Genomic DNA, 26,080 nt, shown 5'->3' on the forward strand with positions numbered 1-26,080 from the left:
AGAAAGTAAAAATAATTAAAAGTACAGAAAGTTATTTAATGTATATCATATTTCTTATAATTCATATCTAATTTTCTTTCAAGATTATTTTTACTCCCCTAACTCAGGACATCATAGTTTTGCATACCATGACATAGGGAATTTCCAACTAAGAAAAGACCATTCTCTTTCATGTGGGATTTTGTATGCTGTAATCCCGGGACTATATTTTCTTTAAGATCTTTCCTTTCAATTATTTAACATCTCTGATTATTTTCTTTCTATGTTTTCCCTTTGTAATTAAAATGAAATTAATGAAGGATTGTAAACTTACAGAATTCCTTGGCAATGGCAGAAAGAACACACAATTGCATAGAATAATTTTAGTCTAAATGTGTGGTTTAATGGAATGGATACTAGTTTTTCATATTCATTGAGGGTGGAGATGATCCTGTCAGCAGTTTCAGAAATCACACATTTATTCAAATAAGCCATGCTGTTACTCAAAATATTTTTTATTTTTCAGTTTTTATTTGGAGCTTCCTTCAGACCTAAGCACACAATTATTTTATTTGACTTATAGAAACACCCATTTTGACCACATTTTTTATTAGAATTGGATCTGAATTTATCTTGGCTATTTCTAAAAATTAACACACATACATGACAAAAATTTACCAACTTTGAGGCTAATTTTAAAATGGAACCTCAGATATTTATTCTAAAAATGAATCCCTGATGTAAAATACAGTATGGGGAATATAGTCAGTAATATTGTCAAAACTGTATAGTGTCAGATGTGTACTAGACTTATCTGGGGGATCACTTCATAAATTATATAAATGTCTAACCACTACACTATACACCTGAAACTGATATAAAATAATATTGAATGTCAGCTACAATTTTTAAAAATAGCCACAGGAATATACAGTACAGCATAGGGAATATAGTCAATAATATTCTAATAACTATGTACAGTGTCAGATGGGTAATAGACCTATTGCGGTTATTGCTTTGTGAGGTATAAATGTCTAATCACGATGTTGTTTTGTACACCTGAAACTAATACAAAGAATTAAAAAATTAAAAATAAATTAAAATGAATACCTGAAATATTTGTGGCAGTAGAGCATTCTTAGAGATGTAATTTCCCAAGAAATTGGGGAAGAAGTGATCTTTAAAAGGAACCACATTTATTCGGCATCTTGGTTCTGGTGTGACTTTTTTGTGAATCAGTTACCTGATTTTCTAACCACCTTCCAAGTAGTAGCAGGATCTCTAGCAGCTACAGAGAAGCCTGGTGAATGCCAAGGATTATGGACACATAGTCATTGCTTCTTAACATTTGTGAAGAATCAAAGTGCCCTCATAAGAAATGTCACCTCGAAAGCCATTTATATGCCTCCTCCTTTATGTATGCATCTACATCTCCAACAGAATACCTGGAACATAGGACGCGCTTAAAAAATGTGGAACAAATGATTCTATCCCCTTGCCCCTCAACAAAGGCGCTTTATTCTTGCTGCTTTTATTGATTTATACTCTAAGAGAGAAGACCCATAAAACTTCTCACTGAGGGCATCTCCAGAGTTGACCAATTGACTTTCTTGGTTTCTAGTGCCATCCTTTGATATCCAGATAGTCTTGCCAATGGAGAGTCTGGAGTGACTCTAGACATTCAGGCATTTGTAGAGTTGACCTTTATTTTTAAGTCATGTTTGGACTTTGACTCTTGACTTCATACTCCTTTGGGCTTTTTCCAGAGTGGTCCCTGGATGAATCCAAGAGGCAGATACACATGTCTCATTACCCACCAACCCACAAAGCTCTCTAGTTCCTGGCCATCCACTTATCCCTGTTATCAAGTGAACATATGTAATGAGGACCTACTGATATGGCAAGCTCTGTACAAGGTGCTGACAACACAAAGAAAGAGAAGGCACACGCTTGCATTCAGGATCATGGGATTAATAGAAAATGCATATTGGAAGGATTACCAAAGAACGTGTGACACAGAACATCCTAAACATGTATTCTCTCCTTTTGACTACTTCTTGCTATACTTTTCAGTATACTAATGATAGTCTCTCAACTGAACCCTTGCCTAGCCTCCGAATGTGCCTTCCAAACGCTAGCCTGCTTACTCCACATGATTCTTTACACTGACACCAGAGTTATCTTTCTAAAAATACAAAGATGTCACTCATGAATAAAAATCTGTGCCTGCTTCTCATTGCCTATAGGATAAAATCCAAAGCCTTTATAGCTCAGCAGGCAAAGCTTTCTATAATTGTCACCAACCAATTATTCTCATTTTTTTTCCCCACCATTTTCCCTCACACACTCTGGACTGCTATCAGCCTCACCTTGTGCCATCAGGCTTATGTGAAATGGTTGCACAGTGGTTAGCCTATGTGCTTCCTCTTCTCTCTGGTGGAAAGTCTTTGCATGGTCATCTCCCTCCTACCTTTCAATCTCCAGCCCAGGCATCTTCCCTCTGAAACCTGCCTGGACTCTCCTGAACTGGTATGTGCTCCATCCTCTGTACTCTCACAACTAGACATATATATCTTTGTATTAGAGTGTATACTTTTATTTTTGTCTTAACATTTCTGCCTACCCTCCTAGAATGTAAACTTCTGAGGGGTTGGCCTGGACCTTACACATGTTTGTATCCCTAGCATCTTGCACGATATGGTGCCTGGCCCAAGGTGTGAATTTAGTGTTTCCTGAATGAGGGAATCTATCAGTCAGGAATGCATTTGTCTCTGAATAACAAATAAACATTTTTAGTGGCTTAAATCAGAGTTTCTCAATCTCACCTCTCCTGACATTTTGGACCAAATATTTCTTTGTTGTGGAAGCCTGTCCCTGTGCCTTGTAAAATGTATAGCAGCACCCCTGGCTTCTACCTATTAAGATGCTAATAGCCCCTCACTCCCAAGTTGTGATAATGAAACATCTCCAGATACTGCCAAAGGTCCTCTGGGGGTCAAAATTGCCCAATTGAGAACCACTGGCAAATAGGTTTGTTTCTCACAAAAAGAAATTGAGAGGTAAGTTATTTTTAATGTTCATCTTTAATGTTAGGTTTTAGCTGTTCAATGACATCATCAAGGCCCTGAATACCTGCTGGCCTCCTTTTATTCCTTTTTATCATCCTTAGTGTGGAAGTCAGCTTGTAGTTTCCTAGTGACAAAGTGGCTGCTGTCTCTCCAGGCATCATGTCTGAATTTTAGGCTGAAAGAAAGGGCAGGATGACTGGCTAAGCCAGCCACACTTGCCCCACTTTTATTATGAAAGAAAATATTTTCCCAGAAGCCATTTTATATACTTCCCTTTGGACTGAACTGAGGCACATGATCATTTCTAGCTACAGAGAAGGGCTTAGAAAGTGGCGAACAGGACTGGGGCTAGGCACATTGTCACCAGAAGAAAAACTGGTGTTTAGTTAGTCTGGAGGAAGTGGGGATAGAAATGGGAAAGGCTAATTATGCTATCATAGAAAAGAAATATAATGCTTACTAATTGAATGAGGGAGTGACTGAATGACTAAGGGACTGAGTGACTTTGAACAAATACTTCCAGTTCCTCACAACCCAATCATTTTTTACTCCTTGCTACCCAGCTTCTTCCTCATGTAGTTTAAGAGCTACCAAGAGCCAAAGCACCTGAGTAGAAGCAGGAGAAATACTGAGAAATCTTTCATTCCATTGCCATGGAAAGACGTATTTGCAGTTTTAAGCCTGCAACGCATTCTTTTAGCTCTTGCAAAGTAAACTGAATGTCACAGTTATCACTGTGAAACCTTTAGCTATGAAGACAGGGCCCCTGACAATCCCTTACAAAGCCCCAAGGTTAATACTGGCTCATAGGACAGAAGTGGAGAGAAAAATCAGCATCATAGATGAATCCAAACATCTTAGCAAAAGCTGAAATCCAAATTTTAATTTTCAAAGAATAAAGTTTCTACTTTTTTCTCTGGGTAGTCAGCAGTAGATAAAGAAACCCAAATCCTCCAGGAGCTAGGATGGCGATGCCATGCCTTGTCTCTCACAGGACATTCCTGGGTTTCTTTTCTTTTTACCTGTAACAACGTAGGTGAGGACCTGCATAAAATAGATCTTAATATGCCATTCAGATAAGCTAGTATGTCTGCAGCAAAGTGAACAGAATCCTTAGTTCCCTGTAAATCGATTTGCACGGTAGTAAGGGATATGTTAAGAGATAATACTTAGAGAGAATAATGGACAGCTTCAATACTGTAAATAAAATAATTGCATGCTTATGTGAACAGTTTCCACATTTACCTTCTAGGGGCAGCAATTGAATTGCGGCATTCTCTGGAAAGGATCTCTAACAACTGCTGTTCTTGTAAAGTTGTTTCTGCCTGTTTTCCTTTGTTTAATTGAGAGAGAGAGAGTTGCTCACCCTTTCCCAACTGTGTGTGTGTGTGTGTGTGTGTGTGTGTGTGTGTTGATGCCTTTTATTTAGGTGAGACCTTAGATGACTGATTTTCTCACTTAACTCTTCCATTATCATTGTTATAACCTTAATTAGTGCAATAAACAAAAACATTTTAAAAGTGCCTTTTACAATATTGTTAAAGACTCTGAGATATGGCTTGGTCTAACTTTCCCATTTCTCAGGTGCGGAGGCTAAGGCCAGAGAGGTGCAATAGCTTCCTCCAAGTGCCTAGTATCTGTCTCTGCAGGTGGCTGTAGACTGAATAGAGTTTCTGTGACCACCTCCATCCTTTCTTGGGGGACAGGATGGTTTCAACTTGGCCTTGCCTGGGCTGAGCGTCCTTCCCAACTTGCCTATGGCTATGGACAATTCAAACATCCCAAAACTCATTCTTTTAAGGTCCTGCCTTTCTTGTGGAGTCCGTACTGCTGATAGCGGTCTTTCACCTATTGAAGTACAAGAAAAATCATTTCTGTGGTTGACAGCTGTACAAATTCTGCCTGAGATTTGTAGTGATGATTCACAAAATGGTTACAAGAGGTAATATCAATCACACTGTTCTCCAAAGACACTGAGTGGTGGCGGGAATAATAAGTCAAGGCTGTCTTTCCTGATTTCCCGAATGTCTGTCCTGTTGGCTGCCTCATGAGCTAATTCCGTTATAGGGAAGAACCCATGTAAAATAGAAACACAGGGAGTTATGGCCACACTATGGAAGCAGCGCAAGGAGAAAGATGTTATGAAGGTGTTAGACAGTATGCAGTTGAGAAGACAGCCAGCCACTCTGGACCCTTGGAATTGACTGCCCAGCTTATTCTAAGAAATCCAATGGCTGAATGAAAACTCTGTGTCCCTGCTTAGAGAGTCCTTAAAATAAATTTTAGTAGGACTAACATATGTTAACATAAGTTAGTGATAACAATAAGGTAGAAAGAAAAAAAAAGAATGAAGAAAGTACTGAACAAAAAGGAAATAAGGTGGGAGAGGAGAAGGAGAATGTGACATGGCCAATGAGTGCCACTTAACTCTGCTGCCCCAGTTGCAGAACTGGTCCTCAATCAAGCATATTTCCTTCAGAGCCCAGATGTGACAGTGGAATTGCCCCCAACGGTGCTCTAGGACACCACTGCCCCAATCAGCTGAGCCACAATTGGCCTCTTAGTCATTCCTCTTCTAGTATGTTCTTTTCGCTTTGTAGTAAATATCTGCCCACCCCTATGCATCATGGTTTAGGGATGACTTAGAGGAAAGATTGCTGGCTATTCTTTTATATACATTTGGGTTGGGGAAAAGAAAAATAGATTTTTGTCAGAGAAAGGAAGGGGAGAAAGGAGAGAGGGACATTTATTGACTACTTGCTCATGGCAGGTTTCACGCTAGCACCTTACATATATCATCTCACTTAGCACTCGTAATTGTCCCCCAAATCGACAATATTATTCCAGTTTTAGAAATGAGGAGACTAGCTTCAAGTCACACAGATAGTGTGTGGTGGAGTCACGACATGAAATAAGAGTCTATCTGATTTCAAAGACCATCCTCAAAATATGTAAATGAGACAGCTGAATCTATCTAATATTCATTGCAAAATCAACCTGTCGAATTCAATCACAAAATATACATTAATAATTTTGCTAGTTGTAAAATAGAATAATCAGTTTAAAGGTTAACTTCCTATTACAAATTAATGTGTGAATAAACTCAGCCTCAATTTCTAATTCCCAGTGCCTTTTTTTCTTTAAAAGGGCTCCCATTTAAAGATTATGAGCAGGCAGAAACATTTATTAAGCACCTACTGTATGTGCTGAGGGCTCTAGTGAATAATACTGAATTAGAAGGAATTTACAACCTCAGGAGTTCCACTATCTAATATAGATTAACATGACTTCTTATCCCAAGGCCTATAATTGAAGAGTCTTCCTAAGGATATGATGGCTTTTTTTTTTTTTTTTTTGGTAGCAGATGGTAACCAGCTGTTCTGTCTTTACTGAAGGCCAACATGAAGGAAAAAAAATAAAATAAAGGGGCTTATAGTAAATATGAGAAAGAATTTAATAAACTAAGTCTGAAATTTTATACACACTAAAGGGAAATGGGCAATTGGGGGTAATTATCAAATTGTCCAAGCCAAAATAACTTAGTTCCTTCTACTATCTGCATAACAGAAAATTATTTATATGGGTTGAATTGTTCCGATAATTGTCCTGTATGTTGGGTATCTGAGTCAACAATCTGGGTGGTCACTGATGTAGATTGAGGGTCCCTCAAGGAATATTTTAAAATAGGAAAAGTTAACACTCTTTGCCATACAACTGGGGGCGTTTCTACTTAGATGCAAGTGATATTAATCAAATTAGTAGCTACATGATTCTCTGACCAGGATTTGGGCCCATTGTAATTGAAACTTATCAGTTTTACCTAATGTTTCAAATTAATTTTTTGATTGCAAAATTAATATATGACTGCTTGCCTCTAAAAATTTTAAATATTACATATAAGACTAAAGTCTTTTTTTTCTGCATCCCTAATTCCATTTCCCAGCATCCTGCCCCCATCATAACCCCTCTCTAGAGTAACCACTGTTATTCTTTTGGTAGTTTTTACCCTTTCAGAGCGCGCATGCGCGCACGCACACACATACACACACACACACACACACACACACACACACACGTGCACACACGCACACATACACACAGATTGAGAGATGAAAAAAACCCTGCACTTTTAGATTAACTTGCATCACACATTTTATACAATTTGGCTACCTGCTTTTCTATTTACCATTATGTATTAGAGATAAATCCATGTTGTTCCATAGCTCTAATACATTCTTTTTAACTCTCTCATTGAAATCAGTGATATTCATTTAGCCATTCCTCTGCTATTGGATACTGACATTGTGTCCAATTGTTTCGCAATGCTCACTGAGCAATCCTAAATATTAAATGTGTGTAAGAATTTCTTTAGGGTAGATTTTGAGCAATTGACCTTCCCAAGGGAAAACAATGTGCCCCAGAAGGTCATTCGGGCCTAAGAAAGAGGAAAGATGATGGAGAGACTTGGGAGCCAGTTTCTTCCCTCAGGTAGACCATGTCACTGTAGGCAAGTCACTTCACTTCCCTGGGATTCTGTTTCTCTCAGTCAGTGGTTCTTCATGGATGAGAATCTCCTGGAGGGCTTGTTAAAACAAGAGCCCCACCCCTAGAGTCTCTGATTCAACAGGTGTGTGTGTGTGCGCGTGTGCGCGCACGTGTGTGTGTGTGTGTGTGTGTGTGTGTTTGCACAGTTTTCCAGGTGATGCTGATGCCGCTAATCAGGAGACTGCTCTGACAGCCACTGTTCTGTGTATGCTGAGGAGAACATCCTGTGAAAGAGCTCATAGTTGAAATTCTAAGAGCCCCAAACAGACTAGGCAAGTTTTTTGTCTTCCAGCTTATCTACATATAAAGACAATAATCCAAGACTTGTCACAGTAACAATATTGGGTTAATGATAGACATCAGTTTTAAAAATCACAGAAGTAATTCTTTAGGCTAAGGGACAAGTCAGAATAGTATCTTATAGAATATTAAAGGGTTATCCAGTTCAACTACATAGCTAAAACTAGAATTTCTTGCAACATTCTTAACCTTGTCAATCCACTTCCCACTGAATGGTTTCAGGGGCTAGGAGTTCCCTCTCTGGCTCCTGAGGCAGTGCCATTCCATATTTTTATTTATTTTTTTTTATTTATTTATTTTTTTTAGCTGAGCCATCCTGCTACCTGTTGGCAGCTCAGCGGCTGCTCAGCTCGGGCTGGACTCGAACTGCTGTTGCTCAGAGCTCAAACTCTTGAGCGAGCTCTTAACCAACTGAGCCACTCGGCCGGCCCTTCCATATTTTTAGATGTCTGATCACAACCATGTTCTTCCTAGCCTTGACCAAAACCATTCTTCAGAAGCTTCTAAGCACCCAGCCCAGCTCTACCTTCTGGGCTTTAGAGAACAAATTGGCTCCCTTCTCCACTTGATGGCAGTCAATTATCATGTTCTCCTAAGTCAATGGCTTTCAAACTCTCCACTGCACCAAAATCACCATTGGAGGTTGTTAACATTTAGATTCCTGAGCTCCAATTGCAGAGATTTTGATTCTGTGTCTGGAGGGTGGCCTGGGAATCCACATCTTTTATGAAATATCTAGGTGGATGTGATGCAGATGGTCTGCACATGACAGTTTAAGAGACTAACAGGGCCTCACAACCTGTTAAGAGACACACACAACCTCAAAATACGACACCTTGGCATATGGAATATTTCAAGCTGGAGAAATTTGAGAAACGGCATGTGTAGGGGGGACTCTGTGACCCTCAGAAGCAGGTCATAAAACCCTCTGGTGAGAAGTGGCCTTCCTATACCTGGCAGAAAGAAACACCCTTATCACCAAAGAAAAAGGGACAGAGAGGAATCTGCATGAACAAGCCTTGCTAAGTTTCTTCCAGCTTACCACTCTGAGCTCATACTCTTTGTTCCATCACATCTTTCCGTAACTCTCCATTCTTCACCAAACCTAGCATGAAAACACTCAGGTTTCATCATTTCTTCGGGTCTTCATTTCCTTATGAAGGCTCCTGTGACATAAAACATACATTGAATAAATTTGTATGCTTTTCTCCTATAAATCTGTCTTTTTCAGTCTTCTAATTTCAGATCCACCCTAACAGGGTCAAGGAAAACTTTTTCCTCCCTTATAAGACCCTATACAGTCTTTTTGTTTCTAAGCTCAATGCCCCCAACGTCTTCAGCAGTTCCTCATATGGCATAGCTTGAGTTCTGTCAGTATTCTGGCTGCTAAAGTCTGTCTGCCAAAATATAGCCCCAAATATATTCATTAACCATCCCCATCCTGATTTATTATTTTTCATAGCACTTATTCCTACCCCAAATGATGTCCTTCATGTACTTGTTTAATATTGGCCTCACCCACTAGACTATAAGGTTTATGAAGGCAGGGATATGGTCTGTCTTGCTTACTCATGTCATTCCAGCATTTCCATCTGTACCTGGCACATCAGTAGGTCATAAATAAAGTTTTATTTAACGAAAAAATGAATGGGGATGAAAAGCCAATTTAGCAAGTGACGAATGGATATGGCCTCAGGGATAGAAAAGACAGTCTGGGGAATATAATCAATAATGTTATAAATGTTTTTTAGGGAGCCAGATGGACTCATGTCTTGTTAGGGACACCACTTCATAGTCGGTGTAGAAGCCTGACCACCGCACTGTATTTCTGAAGCTGATGTTGAATAATAATGTATGTCAAATATAATTATATATACATATAGTCATGGGACATGGAGTAGAGTGTGGGAATGGAGTCAATGGAATTGTAATAGATAAGTATGATATCAGGAGTGGTAGGGTAGTAGGTGGGGGTAGGGGGTTGTTTCTGTGCGAAAGGTGAAAAGGATAACTATTGCATTGTTCTGTACACCTGAAACTAACAATAAAAAAAAAGAAAAGAAAAAAAAAAGAAAGTGACGAATGGGAACAACATGATTATACAAAAGCCTGTAAAACTATACAGAACGAATGATTCATCTTAAAGCCAAGTATCTGCTTAGGGGCCTTTTTTTATAGTAAATTTAAAACGTCTGTTTAATTATCCTTTAAAAAAATCTCACTATTGACTTAGGGCTGTGCAAATCTCCATTGAGCGGTACAGATGCTTGCATGCCTTTGAGTACAAAACTCACACTGGAGGGATGAATCAAAGCGGGGGTCGTTTATTATAGGTTGGGATTTCAAAAGCATCTTTAAAAGATGGAGATCCTTCCCAAACAATGTAAAACGGAAGGAGCAGAATGACCAAAATGAAGGGTACGAATTAAAAACATCAGGGATTACAAAAAGGTAAGCAACCCACAATGCTAATACCATTTTTTGTCTAAAATGGGTGACTCTTAGTTCTCTCTCTTCTTTCCTCTCTCTTTTCAGGAGTATGGGTAATCATTACGAAAAACATAGAGAAATTAAATTCATCAGATATAGTGTCCACTGTCAGAAGGTGTCATTGTCAGAGGATTTTATTGCAAACAAAAGGAAAAGTTCCGCCTCATTAGTAATTAAGGAAATGCAAATTTAAACTACAATTAAATACCATTTTACACCTATTTTGAGAGTCACCAGTAAGTCTGACAATTCCTTGAATTGACATGGATAGAGAGGAACTGGACTCTCATACCTTACTGATGAGGGTATAAATTGGCGTGATCACTTTTAAAAACAGTTCAACTTTTTTAGTAAACTCCAACATGAACATATTACACTAACCAATATATCTACTTCAAAGGTTATAAATAGAAAAGTGGCAGTATTTTTGAGTCTACTAAACTCTTTAGGGTCTGCTCGGTAGCATTGCATCTACCTAAGTGTGAGAACTTCCTGCCTCAACTTACCCATGTGATACACTCCTTTAGATCAAACCTCTACAGCCTGAATTTTTGTACTTCTTTCTTCTTCTTCTTAAAAGATAATTTTCAAAAGAAGATAAAATCATGACTCACACAAAGATATAAAGATGAATATGTTTAAAGAATTTATTTTATTCATATGATATTAGGGAACCAGGCAGATGTTATAATCAGTTCAAAGGAAAAGCCAAAACAGCACAGGCTTATATGAAGTAAAAGAATGTAGAGATGAATTGCAAATGGAGACAAAACTGTTTTTTTTCACAGCAAGGAGGAAGTCAATTAAAATCATCACCAGACTAGACAGAATTTATGTACCTATCAGTTACCTATGATTTAGAAAAAGTTGCAAAATATCCGAAGGAAGATGAATAGGACTAGAATCTGATAACCTAGAAAGGCATGCTGAAGACATTGTATGTAGTTATTCATTGAAACACCAGTGCCTTCCTGACACACTAGTCCCAACAGAATATTGTTTGGATCGCTCACACATGTGTTAAGGAGTGTCTGACCGCTGGTGTTCTGATATAGGAAGTCAACACTTCTCCTAAGTCAAAAGCGAATATTCCAGATCATTATAGACACTCACAAGTTCCAGTGAGCTGGAAAGTGCTGGAGGATCAAAGGTCGCTGTTAGAGAGTCAAAGATACCACCAAGTGTATACAATAAGAGCTAGGAGTAGATCAGGCTTCGATGAGCACAAAGAAGCCTGAACTTGGAATTAGAAGACGTGATTAAGCCTCAAGTCTTCTGTATACTAAGTTCGTGATCCTGAGTCAGTTGCCTTCTCTCTAGCTTTATCCTCTGTACAAACTAAGAATTTTATTGGTGACTCAGTTGCCTTCAGGATCTAAATGTTGATAGGAAGAGCCATCCAATCCCTTCCACAGATGGCTCTGCGGCAATGCCTGGGCACGGGGAGTTTTAACACAGGACAAAGAAAATCTCTTTGTGAGCATGAAAAGGAACAGCTGGATTTAGATGTCCTAAACCCCCACTGTGCCATACAGAAGCCCAGAACCTGTGGGAAACTTGGGAAGCTAAGTGACAAAGGAGAAAAAAATGATGGCGAGGAAAGACAGCTTTCTACCAGCTCATGGTTTTGCACAGGACTTGCCTCTACCTTTAGCAACATTATAGGAAGTTTGTCACCATGATTGGCTCTGTATCCACTCAGTGGTGTCTAACTGACAGCAGAACAGAACTGGAACTGTATTAGGTTATCCAAAATACAGACCCATAGGGGGTGTGTGTGTGTGTGTGTGTGTGTGTGTGTGTGTGTGTGTTGAGAGAGACAGAGAGAGAGAGAGAGAGAGAGAATGAGAATTTGGCTCATGTGATTGTGGGGGTTGGCAAATCAGAAATCTGCAGGGCAGGCTGGTAGGCTAGTAATTCCAGCAGGAGTTGATGTAGTTTTGGGTTCAAAGGCAGTCTGGAGATAGAATTCCTTTCTCCTCAGGGGACCAAAATCTTTTCCCTTAAGGTTTTCAACTGATTGGATAAGGCCCACCCAGATTAATAAGGGTAATTTGCTTTATTGAAATACTATTAATTTTTCTGACCAGTAAACATAGTATCTCTCTCCATTTATTTAGGTCTTCTTTAACTTTTCTTGGCCAATGGTTTGTAGTTTTTCGTGTGCAAGTCTTGCACATTTATTGTCAAATGTATCTCTATGTATTTCACATTTTAAAATGTTTTTATAAATGATACTGTTTTTGTCAGTTTCAATTTTAAATTGTTTGTTGCTAGTATACAGAAATAGAAACTTGCTAAACTCACTTTTTAGTCTTGGTAGATTTTTTTGTAGATTCCATTGAATTTTCTACATAAACAATTGTGTCATCTTCAAACTAAGACAATTCTATTTCTTTCTTATATATACTAGATAAATTTTACTTCTTTCTCTCGTCTTATCACATTGGCTAGAGCATCTGGTACAATGTTGAATAGAAGTGGTGATAGCGAACATCCTTGACTTGTTCCTAATCTTAGGGGGATAGTATTCAGTCTTTCACCATTAAATATAATGTTAGCTGTAGGTTTTTCATAGACAGTTTTTTGTAAAATCAGGTTGGGAAAGTTCCCTTGTAGTATGAGCCTGTTGAAAAGCTTTATTTTTTTTAAATAGAGTTAGATGTTGGATTTTGTCAAATGCTTTTCCTCATTATTAAGATCATATGCCTTTTCTCTTTTATCTTGTTCACATGGCATAAAGTTGTTCACAGTATTCCCTTACTTTTAATATCTGTAGAATGTATAACATATCACTAATCTCATACCTGATATTAATAATTTGTATTTTTTTAATTTATTTTTTCCTGATCTGTTTGGCTAGAGGTTTGTCATTTTAACAACCTTCTCAAATAACCAACTTTTAATTTCCTTGATTGTCTATTTCACTTATTTTTTTCACATGATCTTTATTATTTCCTGTCTTCTGCTTACTTTGTGTTTAACTTGCTCTTTTTCTTATTTATGGTAGAGGATGAGGTCGTGTATTTGAGACCATATTTCTTTTCTATTACAGGTGTCTAGTGGTATAAATTTCTAAGTACTGCTTTAGCAGTATCCCACAAATTTTGATAGGTTGTATTTTCATTGTCATTTGATCAAAAGTACTTTTTAATTTCTCTCTTGATTTCTTCTTTGACCTATAGATTATTTAGAAGTCTGTTGATAAATATTTGGGAATTTTCCACATATCTTCTTCTTGTCCATTTTTAATTATATTCCATTGTGGTCAGAGAACATATGTTGTGTGACTTTAAATTTTTTTTTTTTTAGCTGAGCCATCCTGCCACCTATTGGCAGCTCAGCAGCAGCTCAGCTCGGGCCAAAAATCGAACCGGTAACCCTGTTGCTCAGAGCTCGCGCTCTTAAGCGAGCTCTTAACCAACTGAGCCACTCGGCCAGCCCCTGAAATATTTTAATATATTAAGTCATGATTTATGGCCTAGAATATGGTCTAATGTGGTAAATGTCTCATATGTAATTGAAAAAGAATAAGTAGTCTGTTATTGTTAGCTCGATGTTCTGTCAATGTTCTTTAGGTCAAGTTGGTTGGTCATGACTTCTATATCGTTGATGATATTTTTGCTTACTTGTTCTATCAATTATTGGGAAAGGGTATTGAAATCTGCAACTACAGTTGTGGATTTATCTATTTCTCCTTGCAGTTTTAGCTTCATGTATTTTCAAGCTTTATTAGATGCAAAAATACTTAGGATTTTTAGATTCTTTTGATGAATTGATCTCTTTATCACTATGAAATAAACTTTTTTATCCCTGGTAATATATTTTTTTTGCTCTGAAATCTACTTGGTCTGATATTAATACAGCTAACCAAGTTTTAATTTCACTAGTGTTATTATGGTATATCTTTTACTTTTAATTTATTTTATCTTTGTATTTGTTTTTTTTGTTGTTTTTTTGTTTTTGGTAAGCAACATATGGTTGTACTTTGCTTTTTTATCCAGTCTGAAAATTTCTGCCTTTAAATTAGGGTGTTTCAACCATTTACATTTAACCTTATTATTCATATGGGTAGGTTCAATAGATCATTTCATTGTTTTCTATTAACCTCAACTGTTCTTTGTTCCCCTTTTTTCTTTTTCCACTAATTCTCTTGGATTTATTACTTTGTCTGATTTCATTTTATTTTTTTGTTAACCTATTAGCTATAGCTCTTCGTTTTATTATTTAAAGGGTTGCTTTATGATTTACAGTATACATTTTTAACTTAGCCTACCTTCAAGTGATAGTGTATCATTTCATAAGTAGTAAGAATCTTACAATAGTTTACTTCAACTTCTCTTCTCCTTGACTTTATGCTATTGCTGTTATGATTATGCAGTTTATTTTATGTTGTCATACATGTCACTTATCTACATGTCATAACCTCCACAGTACACAGTTATTATTTTTATTTAAATAATCAAGTATATTTTTAAAAGATTTAAATAATAATAAAAACATCTTATATATTTACTATCATAGTTTCCATCTGGTACTCTTCCTTATGTAGATCCCAGTTTCCACCTGGTGTTATTTTCTTTCTTCATAAAGGATTTCATTTACCATGTCTTATAATTCAGGTTGTCTAGTGATGAATTCTTCCAGCTTTTGTATGTCAGAAAAAGTATTTATTTTTCCTTTGTTTTTGAAAGATATTTTCACTGGGTATAGAATTCTTTTTCTTTCAGTACTTTAAAGATTTTACTCCACTGTCTTCTCATTTGCATTGTTTCTGTTGAGAATTCTATTGTCATATTTACCTTTGTTCCTCTGTATATAACTTGCCTTTTTTCCTCTGGTTGCTTTTAAGATTTTTCTTTCTATGACTGATTTTGAGCAATTTGATTATGATGCTCTTTGGTAGTTTTTTTTCAAGTTTTCTGTGTGTGTGTGTGTGTGTGTGTGTGTGTGTGTGTATGTGTGTGTGAAAGAGAGAGAGAGAGAGAGAGGGAGGGAGGGAGGGAGGGAGGGAGAGGTTGGACTTTACTGAGCTTCTTAGATCTATTAATTTATCATTTTCATCAGATTTAGAAAACTTTTAGCCATTATTTCTTCAGATATTTTTTCTGTCCCCTTCTTTTTTATCCTTTTCAGGGGCGCCAATTACATGTATTGAGGCCACTTGAAGTTGTCCCACAGCTCACTATTGATATTTTTATTTTTTAACTTTTCTTTTTCTCTGTTTTTCATTTTATATTCTTTCTATTGTCATGTCTTCTAGTTCACTAATCTTTTTTTCTTCAATGTCTCAACTGATGCTAATTCTATTTTGTATATTTTTCATCTCAGACATCGTAGTTTTCAATTCTAAAAGTTCTGTTAGGGTCTTTCTTTCTTTTTAATTAGTTTCAGGTATACACACAGTGCAATAGTTATACTTTTCACCCCTCAAAGTGACAACCCCCCTGCCCCAATCCACTGCCCTCCCACCCCCGATATCATACATATCTATTACAATTCCATTGACTCCACTCCCGACACTGTACTCCACATTCTGTGACTATATATATATATATATATATATATATATATATATATATATATATTCAATTATAGTTGACATATAATATTATACATCAGCTTCAGGTGTATAGTGCAGTGATCAAGCCTCTACCTCATCCATGAAGTGGTCTTGTTAAGGTCTTTTTTATACCACCTCTGTCTCTAACTTTTGAACATATGGAATACAGTTAAAATAACTGTTTTAATGTCCTCTATTAATTTTAATATTGGTGTCACTTATGAATTAATTTTGATTAGTTTATTTTTTTCTTATAATGGATCATATTTTTCAGCATGCCTGGTAATTATTGGCTGGATACCAAACATTGTCAATTTTCTCTCTCTTTTTTTTTTTTAAAGATTTTTTATTGGGGAATTGGGGGAGGGGAACAGACAAGTTGCTGTCCTTTTTGTTCTTCAGTCTAGTTGTGGAAGATGTCGCTTCACTGGTCCATGTTGGTATTATCATTGCGCTCTTCCCGGGTGAGGCAGTTGCTTGCTGGCCATTGGACGGCCGCTCACAGTGGCTCACAGCAGCTCACAAAAGCTCATGCCCGCTGCCGGCCAGCCCTGCTGCAGCCTACATCATCGCCAGCAACTCATGGCAGCCTAGCTCCAGGTCGAGCTGTCATTCACCATCCTAGCTATAGAGGGCGCAGCATCACAGGCCCTCATATGTGGGATCTGAACCGGGGCCCTGCTGCTCAGAGCTGGCATCCCAAGCCAACTCCTAACCAACATACCACTCGGCCAGCCCCATATTAGTTCTTAAAAAATAAATAAATAAATGATTGGAAGTCAGGAGACTTGAATAATAATCTTAACCTATGTCATTTTACGTGTTATCTTGGACAAGTCATTTCATCTCACTAAGAGCAGTTTTCTTCATCAGTAAAAATATTTGATGATCTGCAGAGATTCTTTGTGGTGGTTTTCAAATATGTTAAAAAATTACTTGATACTCCTCCCTTCAAGAGGTAGAACTTAATTTCTCTCTCATTGAATGTGGTCTGCACTTAGTGACTTGCTTCTAATGAATAGAAGAATATGGAAGAAGTGATGGTATGTCACTTCCAAGCCTCAGTCATAAAAGTCATTAAGATACTTAAGCCGTCCCTTGGAAAGGCCCATGTCTCAACGAACTGAGGTCTCCTGCCAAAAGCCAATGAAGCTCTAAGGCTTTCTGCCATTAACTATGTGAGTGAGCCACCTTAAAAATACATTCTCTAGTCCCAGTCAAGCCTTTAGATGACTGCAGTCAAGATGGCTGCATGTCTTGACTGGAACCTCACAAGAGACCCTGAACCAGAACTGTCCAGATAAGCTGTTCCTGAATTCTTGATTCTCAGAAAATACAAGATGATAAATGTCTGTTTTTTAAGCCATTAAATTTTAGAGTAATTTGTTATGTAGCAATAGAAAACTAATATATTTTAGAACCTTACAGATTCTTCCAGTTTATGGTTCTATAATTTAAATACAGGAGGAAAGCAATTGATGTGTCCATAGATAGATGAATTGATAAAGAAGATGTAATACACACACACACACACACACACACACACACACACACACAGAGGAATATTTCTCAGCCATAAAAATGAAAGAAATCTTACTATTTGAGACACCATGGGTGGACCTAGAGGGTATTATGCTAAGTGAAATAAGTCAGACAGAGCAAGACACTGTATGATTTCACTTATATATGGAATCTAAAGAAACAAAACAAGCCCATAAACAAAATAAAACAGAAACAGGCTCATAGATACAGAGAACAAGCTGATAGTTGCCAGAAGGGAGGGGGAAGTAGGGGAATTAGAAGAAATAGAAAAAAATAATACACAGGAGGATGTACCTCTAGTTGCCTGTTGCTTTTACTAAGACTTTACAAACTGCTTTGTCTGTTACATTTAAAAATTCTTTCTTGGGGCCGGCCGAGTGGCACATTGGTTAAGAGCTGGCTCGGGAAGCCAGCTCTGAGCAGTAGGGCCCTGGTTCAGATCCCACATGAGGGCCAGTGACACTGCGCCATCTACAGCTAAGATGGTGAACAACAGCTCAACCTGGAGCTGGGCTGCCCTGAGTCACTGGCGACAGCGTAGGCTGTAGCCCCCCTGCTGCAGTGGCTGCTGTGAGCTACCGTGAGTAGCTAACAGCCAGCGTGAGTGGCTGGCAGCCAGCATGAGCTACCGTGAGCAGCTATGAGCAGCCATCCAATGGCCGGCGACTGACTGCCTCACCCGGGAAGAGCACAATCATCACAATACCAACATGAGCCAGTGAAGCGACGTGCTTTACAACTAGACTGAAGAACAAAAGGACAGCAACTTGTCTGTTTCCCTTCCCCGATTCCCCAATGTGTTCCCCTCCCCCAATCCCCCAATAAAATCTTTTAAAAAAAATTGTGGTAAAATATACAGAACACAAAACTTACCTTTAAAAAAAAAATTCTTTCTTGAAGAGTCTGCATTCCATCCAAGAAAACATTTCAAGCAGAAAACAAAATAACATTTTTAAATAGAGATAGTTTAAAAAGGAGTATTTACCATTTTGGTAGCTTATATGCTTTGATAAGATAAGACCTTGGGAAATTTATCACCTTTTATAGAGTTCTAAAGCAGGAAAGTTTCTCTTAGGTCCTTGAAGGACCGTCAGGGGTTATGTGGATCCCTTGACATTGTATGCAATGTGTTGTGTTGAGAGTATTTTCCTAAGAAAGAATGTGTATGGCTTTGAACAGATTTTCATAGAGTCTTGACTGCACATTCACCCCCGAAATAGTTAAGAATCATGTATTTCTCTCCCATTGCCACCTGTGGGAATTTAGGTACAGAGAGGTAAGCAGCTTACACACAGTTACAGACAGAGATCTTCTCACTCTTCATTCAGAGCTCAGACTCCATCTACGAGATGCATTCTACCTACAAGAGGCAGCTCAGGGCAGAACTGGTCTTTGTTAATGCTCTCAAGTGCCCAGACCCTCAAGACAAACCTCTACATGAATTATTTTGCTGTTGCATATCTCCTGCTCATTTAACTCATCAAGCTGCTTCAGGAAGGGGGTGAAATGGATCTCCCCAAAAAGACCTCCCTTGCTGGCAGCACTTTTATCTTGGTTCCTTTCAGTTTCGTCTTTATACTGACGCACACAGGAGCTCAGCCAAAGTGGTTTTTTTGTTTTTGTTTTTTTTTTACTGTGGTACCTGCTAGAATCCCACATTTATCTGTGGGAGGAAACACATTATACTTCTCTGACCTGGTTACTATAGACATATCCCTTATATGTTTCTTCAGTGTTTTTTTAAAACTTCACCTCTTTGCAGTACTGTTACCCATCTCTTTCTGGCCTAAGCCAGATATGAATATTATCATCACAATAAGTTAAGAGATTTGGGTTGAAGGACTAAAAGTTAAGTTCTAATATTTATGTTAGTTCAGGGTATATTTTGCCTTTTTAGAAATTGGACATTGCTAAGAATCATCCTGAAATATCTAAAAAAAGGATAAATCCTTGATTGGAAAACTAAAACACATCTTACATTCCTCTTATATCCCTGACGGTGCTAGTCATTCATTAGGTTCTCCTTAAATCCTTCATCACAAAGAGCGAGCAGTCATCATGATCAAGCCAGGACTGACTAAAGCCACGGGAGCCCATGTTTTAAAGGGCCAGGCCTAATGGAAAAAGTATAGGGAGCCTTGGTTTCACCACTGATCGTCACACCTTAAGCGAGCAGTACATCACCTTTCCCAAGACACATTTGCCATCTATTCCCACCATCCCCATGTACTCCAGGACACAATCTTTTTGCTTTGGCCAAAGCCAAGTCGGAGGGAAAGCCATGACTAAAACTATTGTCCCAGAGAAGCCCAGCTGAAGAAACTGTGTTGGTGCCATGAACTGCCCAGACAGGCCTAAGCCCAACTCCCGGCTGTCCCTCCTCGCTCTTGTTTCCAGAAACCACCTTCTCTGAGCAGGTTCCAAGGCTTGGCTAAATGGCCTAAGCATGGCCACCACTCAGGGCTCTGAGAGACCACTGCCCCTCCTCCTCAAAGGTGGAAGCAGAGGCTCAGACCTGGGAAACACTCGCATGATCTCTGAATGCAAATGTTTCCAGCAGATTCAGCATTCTATCCTAACTTGTAAAGTAATCTTGCAGCACAAAAATAAAGTTAAATGACTCAATTGTTGATCAGCTACGTCTATTTTTGCATAAACAGAAAGATACGGGAATATTTGGCCAGAGGAAGGGACCTATTCTGGTGATTTTTTTTTTTTTTTTTTTTTTTTTGGTTTGTTTAAACTAGTTTTTATTTCACCTTTATTTTCGAAAAATATTTTGTTCAAAAATTCCAGGTTGCCTTTTTTTTAAATTATTTTTTATTGTGAAATACACGTTTTTTAGAATTAGTTTCAACTGTACAACACAGTGCAATAGTTATACTTTTTACCCCTTGAGGTGACAACCCCCCTCCCCCAATCCACCATCCCACTTTCCCCCCAATATCATATATCCCAATATCATACATATCTATTACAATTCCCTTGACTCCACTCCCACATTATACTCCACATCCCATGACTATCTATCTATCTATCTATCTATCTATCTATCTATCTATATATATATATTCACTTATAGTTGACATACAATATTATACAATATCAGCTTCAGGTGTACAGTGCAGTGATCAAGCCTCTACCCCATCCATGATGCGGTCTCCCTAGCAAGACATGTGACCATCTGACACCCGTGATTTTTTTTTAAAAAGGTAAAAATAGCTGTATATTTAAACACAATTCCAGAAGAAAAGATCAGCCTTGTCTGAGGAATGGCAGGAAAATCCTTTGACAAGGAAATTAAGTTTATTTTTTAAGCTTCCAAGGGGTTGGATTTAATTATAGATGGTGGCAAAAAGCAGCAAAGATCCTTAAAAGTTTTTAAAAGAAAAACTAAGGTAAAGTTTTATGAAAGGATAATATATTCAACATTATATATATATATATATATATATATATATATATATATATATATATATATATATATTTTAATGGGGAGAATAAAAAATAAAGAAAAGGAGAGAAAAAACCCTTTGGGTGGAAACTCTTTCATCTGAAAGTATGGAAGTTCATTAAAATAACTAATTTAAGAAGACCAATGTGGCATTGGTGATTTGTATCAGGAAGACATGCCTGAGACACATGTGTAGCTCAATAGAGTCAGTAGTGTTAGGCCATAATCACTTGTGCTATCTACAGATTGCTTCAGATGGGACTTTTCAAAGCAGAGTCAAAATTTATACAATGGGATTACAAATTGTTTTTACAATAGTAATACTAACATTTTAAATGATGACTTTCACTAGAAGAACTACCTAAAGTTCAGCTTTCTAAAATGATTAGATACTTTGAATTTTTTTCATGCAAAAGATGCCAAATATGCATTTAATATGAATAACAAAGCACTATTAAAAGGGAAATACACCTAGCAGAAAATATGAAAGTGGGTAAAAGCCAATAAGCATAAATTGTATATCTTTTACTCCCTAGTACACTGTTATTGGTGCTCAAGAAATATTTACTATTACAAAACAAAGCACGTCACTGGGCCCAGAGCAATTCTGCTATACTGAATCAAATGACTAAAAATGCTTCATATCTTACTCTTTTATTTTGTAGGTATTATTACTTGGCATTCAGAGCACATCAAACACCTCTTGGTAGCAAAGAGAACTGTGTCGCTATCTTGGAAAAGTCCAGATTAGATCACTGGGTGCTGGGAAAAACAAAGGTAGTTCTTTTCGTTATTGTTCAAATTGTCACCTGTGATGCTCTACTGCATACCTTTGTCTCTTGTCAGCGATTGGAGTGGCTCTGGAAGTTGTGCAGCTTAGCAGACAAGACCCCAACCTAACAATGATCTTTGCTGGTGTTGTTGGGTCAGGTGTCCTAGGACCTCAGGGACCAGAGGAAGAGGCCGTGCCTCCTGTTCTGCATGTAGTTTGAGGGCCATTTAGCATTTCAAGAATGAGATTTTTGAGCTCATTTAAAAATATTCCTTTTTTCAGTACTACTTATTTCAGCACCACATGCGAATACACAAATCATATTAATGATTATCTTTTATGGTTTTGTTCATTTTTCATTAGACTCATGTTGTGTTACTTATTGAATACCCCAATTAGCAATCTCATTGTGTGTAGCTTTTCCTCTGGGAGAACATCACCTTCCCGTGGGATTCCAGGGCTTTATGGTCTGTTTTGAATTGCCCTTCAAAGCCAGCCTTAGCCTGAGTGTTGATGGCAGCACTGGTGCTCATTGGCAGAGATTAGGTCAGTGTGGGTCATCTAGGTCCCTCTCCCACTGAACTTGCATTGACTTTGGGTCAGTTCTGTGGGTTAGTGCCTCCATTAAAGGCTGTAGGGAAAGAGACTAGCGATCCAGCTGAGCAAATGGAACTCATGGCAGAAATGAGGCAGGCTTGGAGAACCTTTGGGATCTCCTAAAACCCTCTTAACCTCATTGTATGTTTGTATCCATAGTCACAGACTGGCTCAACCTTAGAAGGGCAATTATATTTGCTTCCAAGAAGCTCATAATATTAGTATAAATCAAGTCACTGTAACCTTTATTGAGATAACAGTTTTACTATTAGTATTAAAAATATGCTGAGAAAGAGTTACTGTCTGTTTGGGAGCCTATAAGTAATGCTAAAGCTGTTGTCTCATTTCAGGTTTTTCTCAAATATTACCATGTCGAGCAGTTAAATTTGCTATTGCGAGAAGTCATAGGCAGAGTGGTTGTGCTGCAGGCATATGCCAAAGGGTGGCTTGGAGCCAGGAGATACAAAAGAGTCAGAGAGAAGAGAGAGAAGGGAGCAACTGCCATCCAGTCAGGTAAATGGTCCTGAATCTTAGCATTCATTAAGTACTGGAGGCCACTTACCTGTTACTTTTCTCAGTGGTTTCTTCCCTCCCTTCCTTCCTTCCTTCTTTCCTTCCTTCCTTCCTTCCTTCCTTCCTTCCTTCCTTCCTTCCTTCCTTCCTTCCTTCCACAAATATTTATTGAATGCCTACTGCAGTCCAGGTCCTATGCTAGATGCTGGGGATATAGTTGTAAGCAAAACTGTCATGGTCCCTGATCTCCAAATAAACCAAACAAGCCATCACAACATACTGTGATGAGTGGCATTGTGCAGTCAGGATGAAGTGGATGGATGTGAAACCCAAATCACATAGACATGTGTCCCAGTTCCCAGATGACCAACATAATATGTACTTCAGGTCTATTACTGGGTTTTGAGCATCAAATTTACTAATGCCACTTCCAGAGGCTTTTCTAGCCTAGACAGACTTGTAAACCAAAGGAACAAATCACTAGGCTCTGTTATGTGCCCAGCCCAGTCAGTGCCTCTTTGCACACATATGTGTGTCATTTGTGTTACAAACAGCATTTGGCTCCCGGGCTATTGATGAGTGCTTGTGAAAGCCCCAGCCCATCTTAAACATTGCAGATGACTTCCTTTGTGTTCTCATAACCCAGAATCATAATGTTCACTCTGGACTTCATGAGCTCACTCAACTTCATGGAGAGCTATGATGCTTCCGTGGAGCAAAAGGGAGTGGTGGCCATGCTCCCGGTGGGGGGGCTTAATGCCCCAGTTCTCTTTCTAAAGGACTCAACACACCCCCAGAGGTTCCCTGTCTCTTTCTCTTCTTTTCTTCACCCATTTCCTTTTCCCTCCCATCACCCACTTCCCTCTCCCTTAGCACAGTTTTTGGCACATGGTTTACCCTCACCACATGCGTGCTGTGCGACTAATTATTCCCCTTGATTCCCCTCTTTATTTTTCTCTCCTTTAGCTTTCATCTTTATACCTTCCTCCCATAAAAACTATGAACAGGTCAGGCTATTCTAGCTCTTTCCCACCCCTCAAGTCCTGAAGACATAGCTTCCTCCATGGATTGGAATAACAGGGAACCACCTCACCTGGGAGAAGGGGCCCCTAGTAATTCATAAGTGGGATCTAGAGTGTGCTGGAAACTCACTGCCCAAACAGAAATCACTCCTCCTCCTCCGCATCTCAGAGAGGCCCCTCTTCCCCACCATCGCTCACGTATCTCTGCTTGTTTTGTTCAGTGAGAGAGCGGGAGGGAGAAGGAGAGGGGTAATAGATTGGAGGGAAAACAGCTTCTATCAATTCTCTGGCACGTTCTTAAATTAATGTCATTCCTAGCACATGGTTTTATATTTTTAGCCTGGAGAGGATATGATGCTCGGAAGAAGTTTAAGAAAATAAGCAACAGAAGGAGTGAGTCTGCTCTTCATATTCAAGCAGGTAATTAAAACATCATTTTCATAGCGTCCACTTGGAAATATTCTGTGATTAAGTTCATATGAGTTTAAGAAAGCTGAAAGGTTAATAATTCAGGAGCACTGGACTAGGAGTCAAGAATTCTAGTGGGGGGTTATAGTGCTGGTTCTGACACACCCCCTCTGTGATGATGAGGAGAATAACCCTTAGTGGGCATTTGCAATGCGCCATGCTTGGCTAAGGATGCTCTGAGTAGATACTCTTATAGTACCAATTTTATAGAGGGGGAAATTGAGGCACAGAGAAGTGAAGTAACTTGTACATGATCACACAGCCAGTCAGCAGCGGAGCCAGCATTGGAACACAGGCAGTTTGCATAGAGTTCACTTTGCATATTGCCGAGTGAACAAATCCTTTTCCTTCTTGGAGTCATATAGCCCTCATGTGTGAAATGAGAGCCCTGATTAAATAGGTTTGAAAAGTGCCTTCCAACCTTGGAATTCTCTGACTGTATACTAGACCTGTGTCTCAGCATCACAGAGATAGGAATAGCTGAGGGACTTTCCCAGCAAGCCGAGTTTCCTTCTCACATCCAGGCCTGATGTGGCTAAAATGGGCCTCATGGGGTGAGCACAAGGTGGCTCTGGTGGCTCAGCTGGGCCTTGGCTGCCTGAGCACGGTGAGCTCTAGTTCCTGGCCCCCATGCCACTCTGCTGTTCGGCAAATGGCAGTATCCGCAGTGGCTATCAGGCTGGGCTCCCTCTGTCCTTTGAAGCTGCATGTGCCTAATTGAGGTGCTGGAAGAAGCAGGCCCAGAGCACGCCAGGAGTTCCCAGAGCTCAAGACGTAGGAGACAGAGTAAGAGAGAAGTGGCCAGTCCAGTGGACTCAGCGGCAGGGAGAGGGGTAGGGTTTCAGATACTGCTGTGCTTAAAGCAAACTTTTAAATATATCAGCTGTAATGTAACTTTTTCAAGGAGGTCCCTGCCTGGAACCTGGCTCCTGGAACACTCCTCAGAACTCTCTTAAGCCACTGTAGAGGCCTGACGTCTTCATTCAAAACCAAAATATTTGGGAGGAAGAGGTGTCATTTAAATGCAAATGTGTAAATTTTAGCACCATCCCCTAGGAAGTCTAAGCTGCAACTTCAAAGCCTCAGGAAGAGGGATACAACTCTTGTTGCAGCTTAAGAAAGACAGCTCAAAATGCATTTGTTCCCTACTTGCCCACCTCCCAACACACAGACAGACAGACAGACAGACACACACACACACACACACACACACACACACACACACACACTCACGCACACGCACGCACATGCATGCACATGTGCAGTCCCTGTTAAGAGAGGGTACTGGGCTGATTTCTGATCTTTGCAGTTTGGCCTAAAGCCCAACATATGTTTTAAAATATAAATATTGAGATTATTTATTCTTGATCCACTGAGTCCAGTATGTAAGATCGTAAGTCAAATATTCTCTCTCAGAAAATCATGTTTGGGGCTCCTTGTTTGCGTTTTATTGTCAAAGCGAATGCTGCACAAAAACAGTCAGGTTGTCTGCATCATCGCGCTATCAGGACAGCCATGATTATATCTTTTCCGTGCAGCACCTATACAATAGGTGCCATGGGAGGGTAATTTTGTTTCATGGAACCAGAGAAAACACATTTCTTTAATGGACTGTCTTTTTTCTTCCTTTCTTTCTTTCTTTCTTTCTTTCTTTCTTTCTTTCTTTCTTTCTTTCTTTCTTTCTTTCTTTCTTTCTTTCTTTCTTTCTTTCTTTCTTTTATTTTCTTTCTTTCTTTTATTTCTTTCTTGTTTTTTTGCTTCAAAAGT

The 26,080-nt window shown here is 38.8% G+C and overlaps 1 protein-coding gene across 1 annotated transcript in view; it reads left to right on the top strand.

Moving 5' to 3' along the window:
- Positions 1–26,080, top strand: part of MYO3B (myosin IIIB) — a 443,683-nt gene that overhangs the window by 287,025 nt on the left and 130,578 nt on the right. Inside the window, exons 26-28 of the mRNA XM_019656795.1 lie at positions 21,607–21,718; positions 22,661–22,823; positions 24,185–24,265. Coding sequence (XP_019512340.1) covers positions 21,607–21,718; positions 22,661–22,823; positions 24,185–24,265 — 356 coding nt within the window. The remainder of the gene's footprint in view (positions 1–21,606; positions 21,719–22,660; positions 22,824–24,184; positions 24,266–26,080) is intronic.

The sequence above is a fragment of the Hipposideros armiger genome, unplaced genomic scaffold (genome assembly GCF_001890085.2).
Source record: "Hipposideros armiger isolate ML-2016 unplaced genomic scaffold, ASM189008v1 scaffold_266, whole genome shotgun sequence".
NCBI classification, from domain to species: domain Eukaryota; kingdom Metazoa; phylum Chordata; class Mammalia; order Chiroptera; family Hipposideridae; genus Hipposideros; species Hipposideros armiger.